This window comes from Xiphophorus couchianus, chromosome 6 (genome assembly GCF_001444195.1).
Source record: "Xiphophorus couchianus chromosome 6, X_couchianus-1.0, whole genome shotgun sequence".
NCBI classification, from domain to species: Eukaryota; Metazoa; Chordata; class Actinopteri; order Cyprinodontiformes; family Poeciliidae; genus Xiphophorus; species Xiphophorus couchianus.
In genome coordinates, this window is record NC_040233.1 from 22,067,708 (window position 1) to 22,092,870 (window position 25,163).

The window sequence follows — 25,163 nt, forward strand, 5'->3', positions numbered from 1 at the left end:
AGTTCTAAGTGTACCAACAATGATAAATAAAATTTTGAAACTGTGATTGCGGTTCAAAATTTTAAATGTATCAGTGTTCAATTGTTTAAAGGAAATCTAGAGGGAAGATAAATCAAGTGATTAGATAAGAAAGTCCCAACCCGACCTTTTATCTTTGCCTTTCAACTCCCACGTTTGTGTTTGTCACTGACTGTGTGCTAATCGTCTCAGGGCTTAAACTTAATTTAACACTTGCATGTCATAACACTTGTCAGCTGTGACATATTGTGGAAATAATGTCGATGGCCTGCAGCTGTGGCACCAGCTGCACCCCCCTGAGAAAGAGGACAGAGTGAGTTAAGCGAGAGCTGGACTTTTCCTGTGCCCAGCCCACACTCAGGTGTCTCTTGAAGGAGGGTGTAATTTATCAGTGGTGTTATGAGTCTCCTTTCTCCTCCTCAGATTGTGTTTGAAGCCATAACCTCAGGGCAGCGCGGCTTGCTGGCCATCAAAGACGTTGTGGTCCAGGGCCACCAGTGCAGTAAGTCCATTTTCCCTTCACCATAAAAGAATATCATCAAAACTGTCATTGTCCTTTTCGTGACACCTTTCCGAATACCTGTGTCGCGTTTCTGCTCAAGGCCTTCCCACTTAGACAGAAGGGCCTCAAAGGATATGTTCCAGCCAGTCCCGCTATGAACCCCCTCTCTCTCTGCTCAATGAAGATTTACGAGGATATAGTTGACATGCTGAAGCACATATGGGGTATAATGTTGGAGAGGCTGTCTGAAATCTATCCCTTGAGAAATGGCACAAAAAAGACCTCAAAGACAAACCCCAGAAACCATCTTGCAGCTTTTTATGTTTCACTGTATCTTCCTGCCTTTAACTTACAGCAGGAAAAACTAATATTGAGCATGTCAATGTTTTATTCACTAGAAAAATTTCTATTGATTTTAAATTTGCAGCAGATGTTGGTAACAACCCAAGTAATCCACGCATTCAAAATATCTATCTGTAGAAGGTGGAAGAACACAATAAATATGTATTGAATGCATGAAGAGAAAAATGCAGAAAGGCAAAGAAAGCAGCTATAATCTCCAATTTTCTAGAAAGAAATAATTTCCCTTATCAAATCCAATTAATAGCCCTGACTTAGGGCATGTAGAAACGTTTCTTATAACAAAGATATTTTACAAGAACCACATCACGATGGTTTCAAGCAAAAAAAACCTCTCAAGACCTTCACAGCCTTATTGCTACAAAACAATTAACTTTATTCTTCAACTTTGTGGGTACAAAAAGTCTCGCATCATAATCGAACTGCAGTCACAAATAGCAAACTCCTATTCTTAGATATCGCTCCACCATATACGCCTGTGAATTTTGCAATATTTCTGATGGAGGACCCAGACAAAAACATCAGAATTACTAAACAACCAGAACGAAATGTTGCTTGTAATTTGAAGACAGTGTGGAAAAATGAGAAATTCCACCCTAGCATGCAACTAGTTGAGACATTTTTTGTGACGAATTTGTGTCTCATGACATGAAGTTGTTATTATCAATAAAGGCTTACACAAGTATTATATTTTAGTCAGCAATTTATTGTGTCATTCCACTTTATACAAAAAAACGAATGACTCGATACTTTTTTTTTGAGGGGACAAATGTTTACTGAGAAAAAGATTTACATGTTCAAAAATTACATTAAGTTCTCCTTTTGGTAAACAATTAAATCCAGATTTGTTGAAAGTTCTGTTATATAAAGCATACACTCACCGTTTTCCCTCTTCAGCCTTTGGGAGTTTCTTCATGTTTGATCTCCTGTGTACAGAAACTCCTGTTAGTCCCTGCAACTCCAAACCACTCAAGTTAAAACTGAAAGGTTTCCACACAACGTCTGAATCGATACCACATTGGTTCTCATCAATTGATTCATGCTTTGCTCCGCCCATCATAGCCAAAGTATCAGGCTCCGGTTGTCGGTCACTAATGACCTGCTCACCATCTGAACGCAGCTGAATTCCTACAAATGTTATGTCAATAAGATGGATTTTTACGGCCAAACGTGCAGCATATGAATGTATTTGAGCAAATCAATGAGTCCTTGCGACGTGGTCGGTGTTTAAATGTGTAAGTGCGATAGGATCAATAATCTACTCAATGGCAGTGGGGCTCCTTTGAGTGATAAGCAAAGTGATGAGAGCGACTTCTCGGTAAAGCCTGGTCAATTCGTTTTCTATTTATACGACCGCCAGCTCAGAGGTGTTATTGTGCCTTCGGGTGGTCTCCCCAACCTGCCATCATTAAAGAAGGGATGGAAAAATAGATCTGGTACCAGACGAATTGGCAGAACATAGTTTTAAAGTAAGGATGGTTTAACAGAAAGGTCATAAAATATTAACAAGAAGTGAGTGTTGATGAAAGTGATAGAATTAGCTTTTGCCAAGTCTTTAGAGATTTGGTTATGTTTCGAATCAAGGTCGTTCCACTGAATTGCCCTATTTTTCTATGCGAACAGCAGTACTTATTAAAAAATGTTCTAAATAAGTTACTTTCTGTGGTCCTTTTCGGTCTGCGAACACACTGATAATGAGCTCAAATTGAAGAGAATAGTGCTTATTGAGAAATGCCCTAGATCGCAGGAAGAATGCAAAGGAGAGACATTAGGAACTAGAGTTTTTCATTGATTCAAGATGAGGCTCTGGTTATTCACTTTTAAAGATTTTTGGTGAAATGTTTCTCACAAAGAGCCTTCAACATTTCAAGGTCTTTGAGAGTTATTTACTCAGACCTCCAGTATTTCATATGAATCCTACCTGCAAATTTCAGTTGCTTGAATGAGACCAAGACGATTAATTGATCTTAACCTGCACTCTTATGGCACCCAAGTCTCATAAAATGTCACATCTTTTCTTTACGAGATAAACTTCTCTCTTTGTGAAGTCTTATGATACAGAAGTGTTTATCTTTTTTTTTTAGTGAATACACCACACTTTCTGACTATAAAGGGAGTGGAAGTCAATGCTGGACAGACTGCATCGTTCCACTGCACCGTGAATGGACGCAAGAGAGACAACTTTCGCTTATGGCTACAGGTAAGTGATCACCTTTCTCTCCAGCTGAAGATGATCATACACTCACCGCTACAAGTAGATTATTTAGATTTCAAACTGCTTAACCTACACATTTAAATCTCTAGTCTTGTAATCCAGGACGAGTTATATTTTTGAGTTGCTTTTGTAAAGCTTTATTATGTCTAAGCCTATTTTGATCAGCTCTAATGTCTTTATAAGATTATATGAGAACAGCACTCAAAATATTATTTTCCTTCCTGCTTTGAACGGTCATTAAATATTTATTAAATAATCAGAGATGATGCACATATGAGAAAACCACTGCAGTAATATAAAGTTGTGCAATTACTTTTAAAAAAGGAATTATTGAGTTGATATGATGATTTGTCTTCAAAGTCTCATCAATATAATTAGAGCAGGCTGAAAGATACAAACTTTGTATTTCCTACAGAATGTATAACTTTAGCTTAGCCGTGAAATCTCCAGTAACCCAACATTTCCAGATCAAGGAGGGTGAAAGCTAAATTACGTGATAAATTACCTGCATTTTTTCCAGCTTTCTTGTTTCCCACTTTTAGTCACAACTAAAATAAACCACAAAGATGTCTAAACAAATTGTAGAATATATATATATATATGTATATTTAGCTTTTTACATCTATTTGCTTTCCCTGAGTTCACCTCATTAACTCTGAAAACCACTTTCAGTTGTCTTTCCAAGGTAACCACTTCCAGATTGAAAAGTGTTATTGTTAGTGCAACATCCGAGCAATGTGTGTATGGTGTGTTTACTGATCAGAAAAAGATTGGATCTTTTGAGTTATTGACTGGCCAATGAAGCTGAAATTGTCTGATTCTGGTCAACAGTAGATTTCTCAGTGTATCTGTAAGAACATTTGTCCTGAGTAATGCAGCTGGGGCCTCTGTTTTTTGGTGGGAAGTGCAGAATTGTGTTTTGGCTTTGGCCTAACCTGGGTCCAGACATTGATTTCCAAGCCTCTCAGCTGCTTCTACGATGAACTTTCAGATAACACAAGTTCTTACTTACTGCACCATCATTCCAAAATAAAGCCTTTGCTGCTTCCTTTTGCCCCTGTGTTTGAGGTGCTGCAGCTGCAAGGCAGGGGATTACAGTTGTTTCAGTTCACCGCAGTACAGTCTTAACCTACATAGATGTCGACTCCATGTGGATACGGCATGCTATATCTGGCATGGAGCTGTGCAGCACTCTTGCGTTGACCTTGTTCTGAGCAGCGAAGGTAGTGCATCTGGCAAACATAACCCGAGCTGGCTGGGCTGCTAAGCACACTGTCACACGTGTGATCGGTGCAAGCGTGACGCCGAGTAAAGGTCCTCTGCCAGGTACTCCATCATTTTAACAAACACATCCTCATTAGCACAGTAGCTGGAAAACAAACATTAAGTGAAGTCCCCCGATGACAGTAATGAAGAAATATTTCTAATGAACAAATGTCCCCCATCTGCCTGCTGTGAGGGGTGACAGCTGGGGAGGAGCCCACTGTTTGTGTAGGGGGGTGCATGCGTGTGTGTGTGCGTGTGTAGGCGTGCACTCCTGTGTGATAAATGTGCTCCTCTAATCAGCCAGTGATGGGAACGACAAGATGCAAACAGACAAGAGTTGACAACAAGTACGCCGAACTTGAGTTTCTAAAACACACACACACTCACACACACAAGGTCAGGCCAATTTGCTTATTGAACCTTTCCATTCGCAAGTCTCAAATGTGTGTTCGTCTGTGTTCCAAACAGGGCATCGGTGGACGGGAGGCCCCGATGAAAGCCACTAAACCTTGGAACAACCGCCGCTTCATTGGCACTTTTGATGTGGAGAACACGACCAAGGGCGACTCGGGCCGCTACCGCTGCATTGTCCACTCAGACAAAGGTGTTGGAGTGTCCAATTATGGTGAACTAACCATAAAACGTGAGTATTTGTCCAAAACACTGACTATTGTTGTTTAGTGTTGTGGCAGCTGTCTCTATAAAATGATGTATATGAAACAGCATCGTTGGAAAGCAAAATCTAACTTTCAGGTGTTCTTGATAAAATGTAATAAGTCTGAGGCATGAACAAAGCTTCCCATTGATACTTGTAAAGAATATAGTGAATATTGAGCCTTAAGATGACTCCTATGTGCAGGTTAATTAAACAAAATGTTTAATCTTTATGATCTTTTCTCTCATATCCAAGCTTAATGTAGCTGCAGATGGCCATCATATAAACAGAACAGTACATTTATTACTCTGAGAGGCCAGCTTGTTTTGAGAAAGTTGCTATAATTTTGGGTAACTAAGAGTTCATTTCATCTAACTCATAAAATGCTGCTGCTGGGCTGAAGTGGGCAGGAATACAAAAGGTTTCTGGATATGAAAAGTCCCAAGTCCAAAGGCTGGAGTGGTTCCCATCCCCATGACCTTCATGGATGATAACAAAATACAAATAGAAAATGCAGCATGTCTTTTAGTAAAAATGTCCTCTAATGCCACTCTGAAAACACAAGCTGTTTAGGCTGATTTGTTGTCTGCATGACTTTAATACTTCTCCTATAAAGGCTGTCCTTGACTGAACGTAATTCCACCTAAAAAGACCAGAAAGGCAGGAGGCAGCAGGGTTTACAGTAACCTCTCGGATATTTCACTCCTGCAGTCATTTGATATGAATTTATGGAGTCGTCCGAAGCTAAATCTTGCAAGGCCCCTCTTTCCTGCAGCCCTATAGCCCGGTAATGGGCCTCTATATTTCTTCACCTCAATTTTCTCCCTGGTGCTCTCAATTGAATTTACTGCCCGGATTTTTTTTTATTCCTCAATTTTTTTTTTGTCTCTGAGCTTTAAGTGATTGATAGGTTTAATCCTGCCCGTCCAGGATCGAGGTCTGTCAATCATGCGGTAGTGGCCCAGCACAGACACAGCAAAGCGTAAAAAGAAGATAAAGTCTCCTTGCCTGAGTGTATCAGTGGGTTTCAGTGGCGTACTCAAAGAAAATTTACTGACACACCGGAGGCTCTCGGAATCACACTTGTGCATAAACACAGCAGCTAAATCACTTACACATCCCCACTGGACAGCAGTGGCTTTGTTGATCTCTGCTTTCAATCCATTACTTGCTACATACAAGGCAAACCTGTTAGGTGTAAAATTGTCGAGTCAGAAATATGTAAAACTCGCTCTCCTTGTTAATTCTTGTAATCCATCCCCATTTAAATTTAAATTCTATGCCAATTTCACATCTCAGTGACTTTGACTCATTCGAGGAGGATAAAAGACATTTTCCCACTCATAAGTGTCAGACATAAAATCTGATATCTCCTCTTATTGTACAAGTCATAAAACAAGCAGGAGTGAGTTGTAAATCCTTCTTAAATGTGTGTTTCCCTGCGTCCGACACTCATTTTTGGAGGGGTGACCCTGGAAGCGACTCTGTGGATTATGACCCCCGCTGCAGTCACACATCCCCGCCCCTCGGTACCATACGCTGCCTTTTCCTTTAACAGAACGACGTTGAATGCTTGATTATCCCAGATAATCACGTCTGCGTTTCATGCCAGCGTTCTGTCAGATTTATGCGCCCGAGCGTGCTGCATGCATTTCCAGAGTGCTGTGCAGACCGGTCCCGGTGCAGGCCCGTCTTTCTGCCCGTTCGCCTCCGTTTTGATGAGATCTCCTGCAGAGCGGCCTATGGTTTTGAAAGGAGGATAATTACTGCCCCGGCTTGGAGCTGACTCCTTTTCTCGGTCCTGGTTAAAATCACCTGGAGCCCTTACTGAGCTCAGGCGTTGTATTCTGGGCCACGCTTTGCGGCTCAAGGATGTGAAGGTTGCAGATGTGTCGGCACTAATGAGAATAGCCACCCAAAAAAAAAAGAAAAAAATCTCAGTTCAGTTATGCTAGCCCTTTGTTTTCCTGTGACCACCTCTTCTTATATCAGGTGGCAGATCAATTCTTTACCATCCCAATTAGGAAAGTGTGCAACATAATGAGGATCTCTTGCATCTTAACAAGAGAGGCTCAGTGCATGTAATGGGAAAAACATAGGCGGATTCATAAACAGTGCATTCTAACTCATTTAACAACAGAGCTGAGTGGCAACTCTTGTTATTCCTTTCCAGTTAGTAGAAAGCAGATTTAGGTTGGGGGTTTGCACGTTCAAGTGTTTGAAGTATGTGCAGCTCTCTGATGATTAGTTGATTAATCAGCTTATAACAGACAATCCATAAATCCCACATGAAAAAGGAATTGTTTTTTTCTCTGTATGTACCAAAGCTGTTGGCACCACTGCTGTTATTACTTTGTAGTACTCCCTTTTATCAAGCAGTATTTTGACTTCTCCTGGAACATTTTGCAAGATTACAGCAGAGATGTGGATCTTTGACCTTTGACCAGCTTCCTCTATTATGCTCTGTTCTCTTCAGTTCACTGAATTTAGGTTTAGTTAATGAGATTTTGTTTTGTGATGCTTTCCTGTGCATAGCTGACCATATGTTTTAGATCCTTTGCCAGTCAAAACTCCATTGATAACTAATATTTTATTCAACCGTGTGTAACTGTAAATGTTGTATTTCAAAGAGTGATGTAGGTTTTCAGGGCCTTTGGAAGAGAAGCAACCCACAGCATTACAGATCCTCTTCCATACTTTACAGTAGACATGAGGATGCTTTTTCATCTAGTCATCATTGGTTTTACACAAGACCCAGCTGGAGAGATTGTTGTCAACAAACCTATATTGTCAATCCTATTCCATAGGATTATCTACCACTGCCACTCTGGCACTGGATTATAAGTATTCCACATTAACAGTACACTTCTTAAAGCAACAAAACCCAATTTGAGAATACTGATAACTAGTCTGATTGCAGATATTCTTGTGGTCTTTTTACACCTGATAATTTTTTTAACCCTTTCAAAAACCTGTTGCCCCCCTCGCTTGTGGTGGCGTTGCACCAAGAACCACTGAAGGAAATGACATGAAAACCTCTGATGAAGACACTGAGTGAAACTTCCTTCTTCACTAAATGTGAACATTTAGTTAAGAAGACTATTAGACTATTGCACTTATTGTGGGATAGTGCAATAGTCCACTTCCTGCTTATGGAGCGGTCTGCTTGCTGTTCACATATGCATTCGTACTGCACCAGATTTCACATCAATCATACTGAGACCTAGATTTTCATCTGAACCAGAGTTTGTTTTTTTTTGATTTGTATCAGTTTGATTGTGCTTTTGCACCTTCTCAAATAAACCGGACTTTCAAGGGAAATTAACTGGAGTTTGATTAAAGTGGACCAAACAGAGCTGGTGTGAATGCACATTTTGCTAGCGTAATGCATCACAATACTGTATACTAAACTATAAACTCTCGGGGTGTTATGGTCAGAGGTGGGCAGAATACCCAAAAATTAAACTCAAGTAAGAGTAACACTGCTTTAACATATTTTTACTCAAGTAAAAGTAAAAAGTAACTGTCCAAGAAATTACTCAAGAGTAAAACATATTTAGTAAAAAGTCTACTCAAGTACTGAGTAACTGATCAAATTATCAATCATTTCATATTTAAAAATTCAGATCAGATGAACCAAAATATAAAGTTAAGTGGAAATTTAGGTATTTCCGAGATGAAAATAGCAATAATTCATATAAGTAACAAAAAAACAAGATCAGGCAAAATATATATTTTTTCCAGATCAACTTCTGCAGGTGTGTGTTTATGTCTGGTGAATTTGTGGTTAAAACATGTTTGTTTTTCAGTTAGAGAAGTTACTCACTGTGGGTAGAGAATCCAGAAGTTTTACTCAAGTAAGAGTTGAAATACCTCACGGTGAAATTATTCAAGTAAAAGTAAAAAGTACAGCTTAGCAAAAATACTCATAAAAGTACAAGTTACTCGAGTTAGTGTAATTAAGTAACATTTTTCTAGTTACACTTGTAAAACACTGAATTGTTGAATATTAAAAATATAGATAGTAATAAAATGATGGCAGTAATTGTTAGTTTAAGTTGACGTCGGGTTCTTCCTGGTGTAGTTGTGGGTCCATGGTGATGTCAGGGCGTGAGAATCTGCTGTGGCCGGCAGATGCTGTGGAAGGCCAAGACGCAGCTGTCGCCAGGCCGTTTGCCCGTCTGGTCAAAATCATGACAGCAGCTGCTCTCAGAGCACTGGGCACGTTCACCGCTGTCATCTGTGCACCATCAACCACTTCCAGCGAGTGACTAGCTGGCTCTGAAGACCTTTCAGGGGCCCTGCTGCATGAAGCTCGAGCATTAGAAGCGAGTTGCTAATGAAGTCTTCCAGAACTTGAGTGTTTTTCAGTCTTGTAATCTGTTATTTGAGGCGCATCTGCTACAACTGAGCAGAGGATTAGTGCACCTACAGGAATTATTTCATCAAAGTGAGAAGCTGTGGCTTTTGTGAATCAATATCTTCTTGTGGTTGCTACTGGACTAGGCCACTCTAACTCATGAATGTGCTTTGGTTCAAATCTATTCAGTGTAGCTCTGTCTGGGTGTTTAGGGTAACTGTCCTATTTAAATGTGAACTTTTGTCCTAGTCTGAAGTGCTTTGCAGTGTTTATATCTACTCAATAAGATACTAAGCCTACATGACTTCTACGAAATTAACAAAATAATCTAGCATTTGTAGAAAATGGATCTCTAAAAGTATTGATCCAAAAAATGGAAACTGTGTTGTGCGACTTTCTTATTAAAAAAAGGATAACATTTCCACATTTCTGGGAGTTATATTGTTTTCATTTTTGAGCTTGGAATTTTAATTGCTTGACAACTGTGATCCTTGATCTTCACTGATGTGCACAAACCTCCTAAAAATGGGCTTTATTTGGCTTTGCCATTACCGTGAAGGCCCCATTATTATTTTGCTGCTGAAGGCAATTACAAAGCTGTTAAAAGGGCTGAATTCAAATAAAATAATACACATTTGAGTGTTTTTTGCAAAAGGTTTAAAAACATATTTTATTTCCACTTCCAAATGATGCACTACTTTTTATCTACAAGAGGATTTCTGAGGAACCGGATGTAGTAGTTCTTATAAATCAGTTCAATAGTTTCTCGATAAACCAGTCATGACTGAGTCAGCAGCAAAATACTTTGGCCATTTGGTCTCCTGCATCATAAGATGCTTTGCTTTCAGGAGCATGATGGCAAATGTTCCAGTAAAATCTGCCAAGTGAGTCATCGCACTTGCTTACTTGATCTAGGAATATGTTGTTTTCCTGATGCATCTTAATTTTTTCCTGAATTATGCTGTAATGTTTCTAAGTTATACTTGATCTCTATGTGACCCACTGTTTTCTGTCCCTTAAATTGATCTGAATGTTTTTTTGCCTAACTAAGTTAAACCCCTTTTAAGACATACCAGACCATGAAAGCCCATCAGAACTAGCCAGTGTTTGAACTCAGATTTCAGGTCACTGTATTGTCTTGTCTGGCTCCAACATGGAGACTGATGTGCTGCATGTAACTGTAGAAGAAGACCATGGGGATTAACTGGTTCGCTTTAGGTGATGTTTGCAGGAAACACTGAAGGCTCGGATTAGCAGGAGTTTCCAGTCTTGACTCAGAAGTCATGTGAGGTAACCATCTGCTGAAGAAGGACCTAAACTTATGGGTTTCTTGTCCTATGCACAAAAACCTCAACTAATGCAACGTTTCCGTTATTTTTGAGCTTTTTGTTGTTACCAACCAGATGTACAACTGTTAGCGTTTGACAGTGCTAGATGCTAAGTTTTCAGTGAATACCTTTTTATTGGAAACGAAGGAAGCTGAACCATTATTACATTAATATTGTCTTATTAATTTTATTAACAGTCTTGTAAATGTTAGAGCTACATTCTGTTACCTGGCTATAGTGTATGAAGAAACTGAAATGCTAAAATCTTTATATCTATTCCAAGGTAGAAATAATTAGCCTGACATTTCAAGAAACCTCATTAAACTAGAAATGGCACAAGGTTTATCCAAGATTAGACAAATATTGGTGACATAAAAAAGAAAAGGTCACATTCAAGGTTGTCAGTAAGTTCCAACTTTTAAAGAAAGCAATGAATCTGTTCCCGTAAAGAATGTTTTTCTTTCAACAATCCAAATAGTCCCACTGGAGGTGAAGAGGGCCAGTAAATTGATTCCTGTATGCCATTATTTTCACCATTACCTTCATTTGACAACAGTAAAATAGACATAGTAGAAATGCTTCTCATATTCCACCACAGAGAAGTCTTCTCTTTTAATTGCGTACTTCTAGACCATTGTGTGAGGGTCTTTCATATTGTGAGCTTGCACAGCTAAGTTTGCAAAACATGGATTGTTGCAACACTTGAGTTTGACACTGACCTATAGTTGGCATGTCATGAATAAATGCTGCAAAGATATATTCACGTGTTTGCATTACCATCCATAAACATTCTACAGATAAAGGTTTTTATTTTAAACCGTTGCAATTTAAAGCTTCGAGACTTGACTGAGAGTCAAGGTCAAGGACTGGAGCCTCATCAACGATTTTTATCTCATGCATACGATGTGAAAACAAGCCGACATATAAACCACAGACTGCTGATTGCGTGTATCATGTGAAAATGTTTTATGTATTAAGTACATTTGCTCAGCCTGGGCTATGAATGGTTCATAACATAATTGCCAGTCTCTGCTGTGGCTTCATAATAATGAACACACATATGTCTCCTAAACTAAACTCTATAGTGATCAACTCAGGTTGTTTAAGAACAACCTGAGTTGATCAAGTCTTAAATGTAAATTTAGCACATGGGTTTCTATTAGGTTTTTACTTTTATGGGTAGGAGAGAGAAGAAAAGCTTCCAGACTGTATGTAGAGCACTATAATGTAGGGAAAAGACCATTTTAACACAGAGAATGATGGGTATTAGCAAAGTCATTGAAATAAACTTCAGATTCTTCACAATAACAGCACTTCCTGTTTAATTCATTATAAACGGGGCATTAACAAGTGGTAAACCAGTCCTGGGATCCCTCTTTCATCATAAGTACACAAATGTCACTCTTATTTACTGTCAAAAAATGTAAATATTTGGGTTCGGAGTGATCATTTTAAGACGTAACTTTGACTAGCTCTTGAAACATTTGAAATATAACTTAAACTTTGGGTGATTTATTTGATATTTGACCTGGATTTGTGTTTGTTTCTGACTTGGACTTTGGGTGAAAAACATTAATTTACCATGTGTCTTAAACATGAGTTAGGCCTGTTCCCAAAAGACTTGATACTTACCTCAGTGCAGAAGACTATCGGTTTGACTTGAAAGTTAAACATTAATGTTTCTTTGGACAGTTCTCCTGCCTTTCACCAAAAGGTGAGCCTGAAGTCTTCTGGCAATAAGTCTAAGACATTAGAGCTGGCTTGGAGTGACTGACTTGATTTGGACTTCTCCTTTAAATAGGTTTAGCACAGATGCAATGTGGTGACTAAAAGCTACATACAGGAAACCCCTCAAACATCTGCCAGCTTAGAGTGAGGAGTGTCTCAGGATTTAACCCAAGATGTGATAACACTAGCTATTAGAGGGTAAGGTGTCCTAACCTTTTCTGCCTCTAGAAACACATGTTGTTTTTATCTTTTTATTAAGCAAATTGGGTTTATGTTTTGTGACATATATGCAATTAAATTACTTTCTTTTCCAAAAATATATAGATGAGACTGATTTTATTTTGTTCAGGATGACTGTACTTCAGTAAGTACTGAAAAATGCACACAGTTGCATTCTACTGTATTATAATAATCTGTTAGATATTAATATATAATGTAACTCCTTTTGAAAGGTAAAAGCAAGCAAAATCCTTATCGTAAGTTAGCCTTTGCTACATGCATGCAGACTTCAGAAAAGCAATTAATTACTTTCCACTCTGTCAAAAAGACTCTTGAATTTGTTTTCCACGCTCTCATCAGTCCATTTAAACAGAATTACAAAATTCCCCCACAGCCACGAGATGAGAGATTAAAGCAGCTCCTGAATTGATAGGAGAAGAAGCATGTACGATCGTCAACTGCCTGCGCTCTTTGAATAGGAGTGTTCTGATTAGGATCAATAAATTGTTCAATAGGAACAGAATCCACCAAGGTCTGACTAGCTTTACGCTAGTTTTTAAAGTTGCCATTTCTTTCAAAGTGTTTGTGATTAAATGACTCTCTGCTGTGGCTGATGAGATATTCTATTCATAAAGATGAAAATATTGATTTGGGTTTGTTAAATGCCTTGATTATTGAGGAAAAAACAGAAAATATTCTTTGTCAGCTTTAACTGAATGTCGATCTGGTTGTTTAAAAGAAGACATTGAATTTGTTCATCTTGTTTCCTTGCACGTTTTCATCCAGCATTTTCTGCAAATGCCTATGCTGTTCACAAAAAGCAGAAAATACATAACCATGTTTTACATTAGCACAATTTTCCTGCCGCTAAACTGTGACAGTCTAATGTTGGTTAAACTTTTTCTACCCGTAGAGCCCCCAGTGCCTATCGCCCCACCCCAGCTGACTGCTGTTGGAGCCACCTACCTTTGGATCCAACTGAACGCGAACTCCATCAACGGGGACGGTCCGATCATCGACAGGCAGGTGGAGTACCGCACCGTGTCTGGAACCATGTACGACCTGCAGCCCGTAGACAAGACCACGCACAAGATCGGCCACCTAGACCCAGACACCGAGTACGAGATCAGCGTTTTGCTGACCAGGCCGCTGGAGGGCGGCACCGGAGCTCCCGGACCTCCTCTGAGGGCCAGGACCAAATGTGCAGGTAGAAACCCAACACTTGCATATAAACAACTGCTGATTTGGATGAAAAATACAAAACATGTGTAAGGATGCGTGTTGATCTTTTGTACTCAGCTGGAAATATAAAAGCTATGAGTACTTATGAGATAAAAACGGAAATCAAGGACACTTAAATTAAATGCATCAAATATAAACATGAAGTGTTTAACATGTAGACCAAAAATATTTAATCCTGTTCTTATCTGACCAGATGCTTGCTGTGGCTCACACATAACTATTGGAAAACTGCAAACTGAATTCATAATGACTTTCTTTTTTTTTTACGCAGTGGATAAAGAAGGACAATGCCTGACCTCAAAATTTACTTTTATTTTAGACACTAATCCTTCTCCATAGAATTCTGGGATCAATAACATACCATATTTTCTGGACTATATAGTGCACCTCACTATAAGCCGCATCCACAAAGTTTTTTTTTTTTAACAAACTGGAAACGTAAATATATAAGCTGCACCGGGCTATACGCCGCTGATATCTCCGTCACCCTCGGTTTTCCACAAGGACGCAGCGGAGGGATTTATTAAGGACGTAGCGGAGGGCTGCGTCCTTAATAAATCTGCTATTAAGGACACAGCGCTGCGTCTCCAACGCCGAACCATGGATTCGTTCACGCCAAGCCAGCGGCTATCGATCTGTACTGCCAGATCGATGGTCCTCAACTTAAAAGCTGCATCATATGAGCTTCTTACTGCGGTTTCCATGATGAGGGGGTGAGTTTGAAAACATTTCTCTGTGGTGCCTGCTGCTAGCATGTGCGTGTTCTAAATGAAAAGCAGCACTTTCTTCTTTGATTTCCAAGTTTAACTTCCAATGATTCACTTCCTGCTATAGAGCCCCCTGGTGGTTGAAGAAAAATCCACAGAAAAGCCGCACCGGACTATAAGCTGCATGGTTCAAAGAGTGGGGAAAAAAGTAGCAGCTTATAGTCCAAAAAATACGCTACTCTTATCTTATCTTATCTTAGTATTTATCTCTATATAATTTCTTAAAAACAAATCAGTATCAAGTAATTGACACTTATTGTCAATGGACTAATTTCTTGGTGGATTTGCTTATTGGCACCTAGATTAATGATTTGTTGTGAATTCATGTTGTGATAGAAACCATCCATTGACAGCCAATCATTACTCCAAACTTTCACAAGTTGTAGAATCCAGAATCAAAGCGAGTTTTTCAGACCCAAACTGATCAATGCAGATCCAAACTATAATATTCTCACCACCTTCAGGCTTTTTAACGTGCACAAGTATTTTTCTTTACCAGTCTCTGTTTGGTTGTAGGAACATAAAAGTTGAAACTAACAGCTGCAACCGTTTCCTGTGATGAATTTTGCAACCTCTTGGAAATTTCTTTTTGCATCACTCTGCCCTCAGGCGGAGTTTACCAAGGCAGCAGTTATAAAAAATATTGACGAGTGACATCTATGTTTGATGGTGTTTTTCAGAAATGCCAATATGAAAGCGGAGAAGCTACAAGGTTCTCCAGGTGGCGCAACTCATAACAATCCAGGCGCTCAGTGGAGTTTAGGACGTGCACCTGTGTTGTAATGTGCTTTACTCACTCAAATTAGAGAAGAAGACACTCATTATAGATGCTCACTGGATATCTGCACTATATTTGAGTTATTGAAGTATGAAATTAACAAAAGCTGCATATCTGATGTTTAATTTCACTAATTATTTTCTGCATGAAGTAAAACAAAGTGAAAACTTCTTATTGAACTCAGTTTGTTTTTTGTTTTTGCAGCAGGTCATGATGCTGCATGTTTTCTCATTTAGTTTGCCTGTTTGGTGTGAAATTTAAAGTTTTACAACCTACAGAGTTAGATCTCAGAGCTTCTTCTTTATTTTATGACCTTTGCTCTATGACTGTCCAAATTTGTCGTTTTTTTGTTCTCTTTCAAATAGTGCTAAAAGAAAATCACAAAAGACTTAGCTAAATCCCTAAATACATTTCTTAATCTTTATTTTTCTTTCAATTTATTTGCTAGAGTACATTTTCTGTAACATCGAGTCGGTTTATTTGTCACTACCTTGTGTTGCAGATTTCTGCCTATGTCCTTCTTGAAAATGGGATCTGGATCTCATTGGTTTTACCTGGTTAAGTAAAAGAAATAACACAAATAAATTGATTTAAAAATAAAAAATCCAAAAAAGCATATCCAATGACGAAACTCCATTCCAAAATGCTGAGCCAGGTGTTCTCCTTCCCTCTAAGCACCATCAGCTATTTGAAATCCTTATGAAGCAACACAGAATAATATCATGATCATGTATGAAGCAAATTGGCAACTCAGATTTTGCATCACTATGTTGCTGCTGTGCTGTGGGGAGTCAAACTCAAACATGTGCGAAGATGTCTGATGGTTTTGAACCAGCTGCCCTTCTCACAACATTAACCAGCTAAATTCCCCTGCTGGACTCGGATGCCAACTTGTGAGACAAAACAAACGGAGGATCAGCAATTTCCTTCACCTAATACTGTTTGGTGTCCAGAGAAATGCTGATGAGAAGGAGAATTTTCTCCCCTCATACCCTCCTTCCCACTGTGAAGGTCATGAACTCATACATTTTTAGTTTGGTTGATAGCGATGAATGAAGCTACCTGCTCTGCCCTCTGAGCTGGGCCGCCACATCGCTGGGGGTCCTGCCCCTGCCACCCTGCCGGTCACAGTCAGGGAGATTGATGGCCCTGCCTCCTGAAGTGTGTTAGAGGAAGCGGCTCTTGATCTTGTCCGGGTCTCTGCCGGTCTTTGCCTCTGACAGGCCGGGCCTCAGCGGCGCTCCTAATTGAACGGTTAAGACTCGCCAGGCTGTGTGATACATCACCGTTGATGTGGACGAGCCCAGAGACTCGCTTCACCCCGCCACTTTCTCTCCCTGTGCTGCTGTCTGCGGGCGCTAATGAAAATCCGTGGCTACTTTAGAGCGCTGTCTCCCACATAATTATTCATAGTGGCGCTTTGGTCACTTCGCAATATGAGCAATGTTTCTGATGACAAAGGATGTTTTAATTCAATCTTCTGCAAAATGGGGAATGTATAATGCAAGGACGCCTCCGACTCTGTTCAGAGGCAGGAGGGAAAGAAAGGGGTACCCTTGAAAGGTTTTCTTTCCCATGAAGCTCTTCCATTACTGTGGCAATGAGCAACAAAGAATGTTATATCCAAGGCTCTATGATTGCTCTGGGGGCTATTTGTGACTTTCAAGGGTGTGCAGAATGATTCCAGCATTTTATTTTGCTTATCTGCATGTCTTTTGTCTGTTCATATTTAAATTTATAAGCCTAGCACATACTGTATCATTTTCACCACTTACTGCTTCACTGACCAATGATTTTTTTTGTGTGCTAGGAGCAGATTTTTAGGTGCTTCCACCCCCAGCCTTCTTTCATGTGAAACTGTTGTTTACCATTTGAGAGTCCTTGATAACTCTGTAAGTGTTGCTTGAAGGAAGACACAGTTTTATCAGGTTGTGCCCCAGGATCACAGCATGGTGCTCTGAAATTCAGCAACATTATTGCCAGAGCATCTCACATAAAGAGATCATTTCCAACCCACACAGGGAAAGACGGATAACCATACCTTAAACAGCCGCGGTTCTGAAGTCTGAGCTGTAGTTGAGATCTGTGTGGGGGGAAAGATATGCCATGTCTTCAGTTTAAAAGCCATCTTGAAGCTGTGATAAAAGCAAAATTCATATTGTAACTTTAAAATCGCAGGCTTCAGTGTAATTTATATGGGTTTTATAAGATATATTTTCATCAAATAGAAAATCTCGAAAGAAATTGTGTAACTTCTGTTTTAAGGACAAAATGCTGCAGCTTAATTTGGAAAATGCATGGTAATGCTAGCATGTTTAGCTAGCAGAGGCAGCTGGCTAACCATGATCTACTCGAACTTTAAGCTTGTGCTCACATTAGCTACTGCGCTATTATCACCTAATCAGTTAATTGCATATTGGTCATATCAATTGTTAAATAAGACATATTGTTGTGCTAACAGTATGTTCTATTCTGTTGTTGCAAATATGCTAACGATGAGAAAGAAAACATTGCTCATCATCTTGTTACATCATCCCAAAAGTAAAGCATGTGGTGGTGGCACCATCATGCTGCATGGAATACTTTACTTTACTGCACAGGGAAGCTGGGTAGAGTTAGTGGAAAGAACGATGAAAGACAAAACCTCATAGGGACTGCAGAAGAACTTAAGTTCACCTCTGAAGAGTTCAGTCATCCTAAATATACTGTACATCCAGAAATATGCATTGCTTTATTTGCAAATATATTTATATGCTTGAAAGATAAAGTCAAAGTTCTGACCAAAATCCGATTGAGAATGTGTGAAAATATCTAAAAATAAATCTCCAGTGTAAGGTGGTTCTACAAAGTATTTAGTGAGGAATTTCATTGGGAGTGAACGCAACCTTTTATTATTTACCTTCCAATACCTTAATTATGCAATCCATAATGTTTATCACGATAAAATACATCGAAGTTTGTTGCTGTAACGTGACTGGTTTGCACATGCTCTGTTGTTTTCTACACAGAACTTATTACGATGCTGAGCGATCATTTGCACCGCTAGAAGGACAGCCTGTCGCCGTCTGTCCTATGTCTCATCCTCAATCTTTTGGCCCCTGCCTTCCCGTTGGCACTTGTGTGCTTAAAAAATGGCAATACATGATGTCCATACTGGGTCCAAACACCTGCTCAGACTCCAACCCCGGCCAACTGCACATCTCCATTTATAAGTTCTCTCCATCTGTGCCCCTGGCAACTCGTGGGAGTAGTCTCATCTGTTTGTTTTCACTTTGCCACTCTGCTGCACTGAGTGCTATTAAACACAGGGGAATCAGCATTAATCAGGGATCATCCCTCTGTTAAACACTTATGTATGACAGTGGAGAATGGGGAGGAGCTGCACAATTTCTTTCCCCGCGCCGTGGTTAGTTATTTACATTTTAGTTTCCTGGTTAATTAGTGATGGCTGCTTTGATTCAGATAAGAATGAAATTTCTTTCTGGCAATGTAAAGATTGCAGAAGAAGCTCCGTTTTCCAAGTGAGATTATTTTGGAGGGAATGAGCTGCATGGAATAAATAACAAAAGCTTGTCCTCTACATGTCAGTATTATTCATGGAGGTTTTTATTTTTTACTACTTTTATCACCTCTGCCTTGACCCATGCAGCAAGTGAATCACATTGAAACCTCGTTGTTACATGAGTTAGGGGTTTAATAAGAATTATATGAGCTGTGCAGTTAAATGCCTTCTACTTATATTTCTGTGATTTTACCTACTCACAGATTTTTGTTTGATATTTTTACTTGGGTTTTTTTCATTGCAGTAGAGAAAATTAGACTAAATTGAAAATCTAGTTTTCAATTTCTGATTTTATTTATTAACTAAAGACATTTTTAAAACCTCTTTGGCCATTTGTGGAAATAATAAGTGATCCCTTTCCTAATTCTGAATGAAATTGGATTCACCACATTTTTGACAATCTTGGTTAAATTTGTCAGACTACCATATCACTGTTGAAGAATCATTAAATCACTTAAATAGTCCATTTTTGACAACATAAAGTAGAGTGAATGATTTCAAAAAGCAAAATATCATGCCCCAATCTGAAGAAATTCCACTACATATGACAAAGTATTCAACATGCATCAGTCTGGAAAGTGTTATAAAACGGTTTCTAAACTCCAGCAAACCATAGTGAGAGTAATGGAACATTCCCACAAGTCAGCAGCCTACCAAAATTACTGCAAGACCACGTCAACATTTCACAAAAGAACCCAGAAGGACAGCTAAATATCTGCAGGCCTCTTTTTTTGTACTCACATTTTTACACATTTAGCATTGTGTAAAATATGCCCCCCAAAAAATGTCATTCATAAAGGAGTTGCAAGTTTAAAACCTCTGTTGACCCATAACAACACAAATGTGTGTCTCACAGATGACTAAGATTTTTAGGAAAATATTCTAAATAAAGAGTCTTGTTGCACCAAATGTGAAACTAACAGAATTTCACACTAATTTCACTGTAATTGATTAAACCGGATCACCAACTCTGTTCTCTTGTGTAAAAAAATCCTAAAGATGAATTTCTGGCCATCACTTGTGATGTTAGCCTTAAGTGAACTTGGGATATGAAGCAGGACAATGACTCACAGCAGACAAGAGTCCTCCACTGAAGGCTGTAAAAACAAAGAGTAGACATATATCTTGTTGATTTGCTGTGTCTGAAATCAAATAATTCTGAGAAGAAAAGTGGGACAAATAGTTGATAGCAAACGTTCCTACAGTAGCTGCTACAAGTAGCTTTTAGATTTAGAGGAAAACTACGTTTCCCATACAGCCAACCTGGTTTTGATAACCTTTTACCTTAATACTTGAAATTCTCATTTGAAAACTGCTCTTTTTATTTATTCAGATAATCTTTGTTTGATATTGAAACTTGTTTGATATCTTCACAAACTTGCTTTCTACCAAAAAAGCAGAACCAGCAGAAAACTGTAAAAATGTAAATACCTTTTTACTGAAGATATACCAATAAAACAGACTTTCTATTTAAAACCTTAAAACCCTAAAAATTCATGCCTGCCAGAAAGACTCATTTACATTGATGCTGTTCCTATTTTACATTGTTCAGCTGCCAAAGAGGTCTTTTAAAACTGCAGTCTACAGAAAAAATAACCTCTTTTCAATATATACTTAATATGTCAAGAACCCATTTGAAAGCGTAGAAGATTTAATGACTTGACGTGAGAACAGCTAGAGCTCTGCACCAGGTTATATAAAGCAGCTGCAAGTGTTCACCTCACATCTCATTCACATCTCAACAATTTGTCGTTTGTGGCAAATTCACGGGTTAAGTTGAACCTTTGTTGAACACTAAAGCTCTGCCGGTCAAACTGAATGGTGTAAATCTTTTTTTATTTTTATTTTTTTCAAGCTGTCATTGGTCAAGAGGCAGTTATTTCACCATGCATTGATATTTCACATCTAACTTGACGAGGTTGCAGTTTTCAGCTAAAGTTACCATGGTGATACATACACCTTGGTCAGAGGTAACTCTGAAAACCCAGAGTTGAACCTTAAGTTATCTTCCTAAGCAAGCAATCTTGTTTTGTAGGGCCTTGTCATTAGGTCACCGTTTCTGTATAATAGAAAGAATCTATTTTATGAATAAGATAAAAAATGATATCATTGATGCAGAATGGGTTCCATTAAGCTCAAGGACTTAGATATCATTTCTATAAATTTTCAGGCAAGGTAAAAAATAAAACAAAATAGTAATAAAAAACCCACAAATGGTCCATTGATCTTATAGTCCACCTAAGTTATTATTCTACTGTTATGTACCCTGATGATAAATAATTGTGTATTGAGGCTTCTCTTTACAACCAACTAAATCTACCTCTTGACGAAATGATGTATTAAAAAATTCTTGCCCATGCCTAAATCACCATAATGGTCTTCTTATGACCAAAAAGAGCAGTGACTATAACACCGGGTTACAACAAAATATTTTTTGGAATATTTTGCACCGCTAAATACAAGAATGACATCCATTTTTCTCAATCAGGTCAGGTTCTTATTCTAATTTGATTTAGAGAAATCTGATCTTCTGACTAAATTGATTACATTTTTGTGACATTATCAGTTCATTTCCATTAATGTTTCTCATCCAAAAGAAGTTTTAGGAGAAAAAAAAAGTTTTCTAACAGAGTGTATTAATTAAATGTTACAAACATGGATTTCTTAAATTGAATAATAAACACTGATAAGGGTAAGCACATGTAAATTGAACATTACGTCTTCATCTCTCATTGATCCCAGATTATCAGGAAACCGATCCATATGTGAGAGCAAGTAATGCTTTTTGATGCTCATGTTGCACCCAGAGTTCAGAAAGTTGATCTGATTGAGCGAAACCAATGGGATTTTTGGATTCAGCACATCAAAATTACCCTAAAACAATTAAAAAACCCCTGACAATTTTTTTTCTTTTTGCCTGTTGACCAGTGTAATCCAGGCTCAGTTTGGATCTATAATTGCTGAATCCACTGTAAAAAAGAAACTCCTTACAACCTTTCAAACCTGGTGTCATGTTCTTTACTTACATCTACTGAGTACCAGGAAGAGTTAGAATCAATTTTGTCACCACAAGTAAAGGTAGAAATGCAAAGCAATGGTCTTTCTCTGATCGCTTTCATTTTCAGTCTCATCACGCTTTATGTTTACCGGCCTGTACAATATCTACAGTAGCACACACTAGTCTGCATGTTCATTTTAACTCAGCTTGTGTTCAAGATCCTAATATCCCACAACTCAGAAAGATCAACTCACCTCCAGACAAGAGAGAAGAATTTCCCAGCAGACAGCTACATTTCTGAACAAAACCTTGATTTTCTCTAGGGAGCGACAAACTGATGATCTGTTCTTCATCTTGATTTTTGAAGCTTTTGCACATCTGAAGTGCTGGTTTTCTTGACATCTAATTTTATGATAGTTACTCATTTGTAAATGAGGTGACTGAGTACATATATTTCTCTGGCTGTACGGGGAAAAGTAATTGTTTTCCCAGGATACGCTTCATTAACACTATTTTCGCCTTGAGTGGTGAACGAAAAGCCACTTCACCTTACCATCTCAGATAACACTGGTCTGCCATTCACAATAGCTGCTAGTCATGTGACCAGTGGGGTTTTAAAAAATTGTGTGTTGCAAGGTGAATGAGAAGCCTTGGTTTGAGCCCCATTGAATTTGTGTTCTTTTGTCAGTCAGAGAAAACAAGGTAGATTGAGTTTGTGGAGTGCAGGAAGGTTATAGAGAACCACAATAAAAGTCTTTTTATCACAGCCAGACCAAAGTAGAATGGTGAATTGTGTTCTATGATATTGGCTCGGCAAAAGACAAATTGTGTTCTTCTCAAGGACATGGCTTCAAACAACTGCTGTTGAAAAGAATTGAAAAGGCGACGGTGAGAAATTCTGCATTTATAGTGGTTTCATTCTAATTATTTTCCTCACCTCCATAACTCCATCTATATATTCCCCTAAAGGCAAAGAAGTGAGACTTTGAGAACATATAAACTCCTATGATGCTCTGGTGACATCCACATAAACTTTTTGTTTTATTATTCACAAGCTACTTTTTCAGCTCCTCATAAGCAATTATCATTGAGGTTGTTTGTAATGTCAACCCTTGAGCTTCATTTGGGTAATAAACAACAACTTTGCTCCATCCTTTCTTTCAGATGTTTTTCAAATTTGAACTGAAATTCATCTCGAGGTCTTTAAGCGATTTCTATTCTCTATGTTTAATTATTCATGGCCTATCTGCTGTAATTTTTGTCACAGATTTTCTTCATCCTTTTGCTGAATTATAGATGTCCAATTCCCTTTCCCAGGAATCCAACAAGCACTCATTCAGTCTGGTTGAATAACTCCAGCTCTTGAACATTTCCTTGTCTACTTCTCGACAAAAGAACATGACTGTCAGAAAAAATGGTAGGATTTATTCCCCCCACCTAGATGGCATGATCTCGGATCTCATATATCCTCCAAGTAGGAGGCTTGGAAAATGCAGCAACCATTTCACAAAGTCAAGAGCCTTGCTTTGATTTACACTGTGGGTAACACCCCAAGTTGAGTATGACACACAGAGGTTTTTGCCGACAAATGATAACGGCGCACGAGCTATCTGCGACGTGCTGAAGTTGAAGAATCACCTCGGTAACCTCCCGCTGCTCCTGTTGAGATTGTGTCGCCATCTGTAAATGAGGAGTTGTGCTCTTCCTGTTGAAAGCTCAGAACGACAGCCCATTTCCCTCAGGAAGCTTAACACAAAACAAAAAAAAGCCAGGTCTGCGTGTACAGATGGGTGTGTGGCCACGTTTTATGACAGATTGTGAAACAGAACGAGGCACAGTCTACCTGTCCCGCTGACCCCAGTTAGCGCACAGCATATCGGCGGAAGCCAAACGCACGATTGATTTCACCGGCTCCTCCACTCTTCCCTTCCCTTCAACTGGTTGTTCAATTATTTTTCTTTGTTTAGAGATCCCATACTCTCAATTCCCCTTCAGAGACACCCGGTAGGTTTATTTGTATCCTCATAACTGGACAGAGGTGGAAAGGGTTTGAAATAGACATTTTTAACCATTCAATATAACAAGCCTTTTATTGCATAAATAGCTTAGGCTGCTGTTGAAAACCAACCAATATTACATGGTGAGCTTAACAACTGCACACTGCAGCACAGATCTTATATTGTATACAACCGAATGAATGATACTCTCAATAATTTTAACTAATATTTCATTGCCCGATATTGCAAAACATAACATTTATCCCAACTCAAATTTTTCTGAGTTACAGTAACTTAGGAAAGGGCAATAGGTGATGCCAGGTCCCCATCCAACAATCTGTTAAAATTATTAGTGCATTAGTTTCGTCTTATTTCAACTGCACTAAGATATTTGCAGTAGAAACTAGCCCAAAAAATACTTGGTAAAATTTTGTGTTTTTGTATAGTTTTGTAAATTACTAAATCTTGCTGCTAAAACGCATAGCAGCTTCTCTATCCTATTCTGGCCATATATGACCCTCTGATATGACAAATATAGCAAAAAAATAATGTAGAAAAATTGTCAAATTAGATGCATTGGGACTTTTCTAAGCACTGATGTAGAATGACGCAACGATATCTTCATGCATCACCTTAGCTGGTAGAGCGTAGCTTGTTTTCTCTCACACACTTTAAGCCTCCATTTCTATTCAGCACTGTGAGAAGGAAGACATTCACCCATTCATCTCCACCTCCTACAGCTTCAGGGGGTTCATCAGACGCGGTGGCAGCCTAGCCAGGTCTAGTGCCAGCGCTCATTCTGTGGTTTCAATTTGATCCAGGGCTCTGCTGGCCCCTCTGCCCCTTATCGTCACCCATCCCGGCAGTCTCATTCATCACGAGGCCTATAAAGAAAGGACTTGATGGAGTGAGGAGCAACCTCCACCATTCAATAAATCCTTGTGATTATCCACGCCTCCAAGGTGTATGTGTGTCACAAGTGCAGGCATTTGTCTCTGACTTTATTATAGGTGCAGAGGTAAATGTTGGAACACATGAGGTCCTATACATTGTCTTTTAAGGTTGTCCTTTATGACGTGTTCATGCTCTAACCCCAAAGCCTCGTTTGATTTGATACATGTGAAGACAGCTAAAATATTAGTTTTATTTGTCTTATTTGTCCGAATGT

At 38.9% G+C, this 25,163-nt stretch overlaps 1 protein-coding gene across 11 annotated transcripts in view; it reads left to right on the plus strand.

Annotated features, from left to right (window-relative positions):
• The window catches only part of LOC114146801 (protein tyrosine phosphatase receptor type M), a 200,292-nt gene that overhangs the window by 68,094 nt on the left and 107,035 nt on the right, over window positions 1-25,163 (plus strand). For all 11 annotated transcript variants that reach the window (XM_028021174.1, XM_028021173.1, XM_028021175.1 and 8 more), the window contains exons 4-7: window positions 442-520; window positions 2,965-3,080; window positions 4,830-5,004; window positions 13,565-13,858. In XM_028021174.1, the coding sequence (XP_027876975.1) occupies window positions 442-520; window positions 2,965-3,080; window positions 4,830-5,004; window positions 13,565-13,858 (664 nt within the window). The remainder of the gene's footprint in view (window positions 1-441; window positions 521-2,964; window positions 3,081-4,829; window positions 5,005-13,564; window positions 13,859-25,163) is intronic.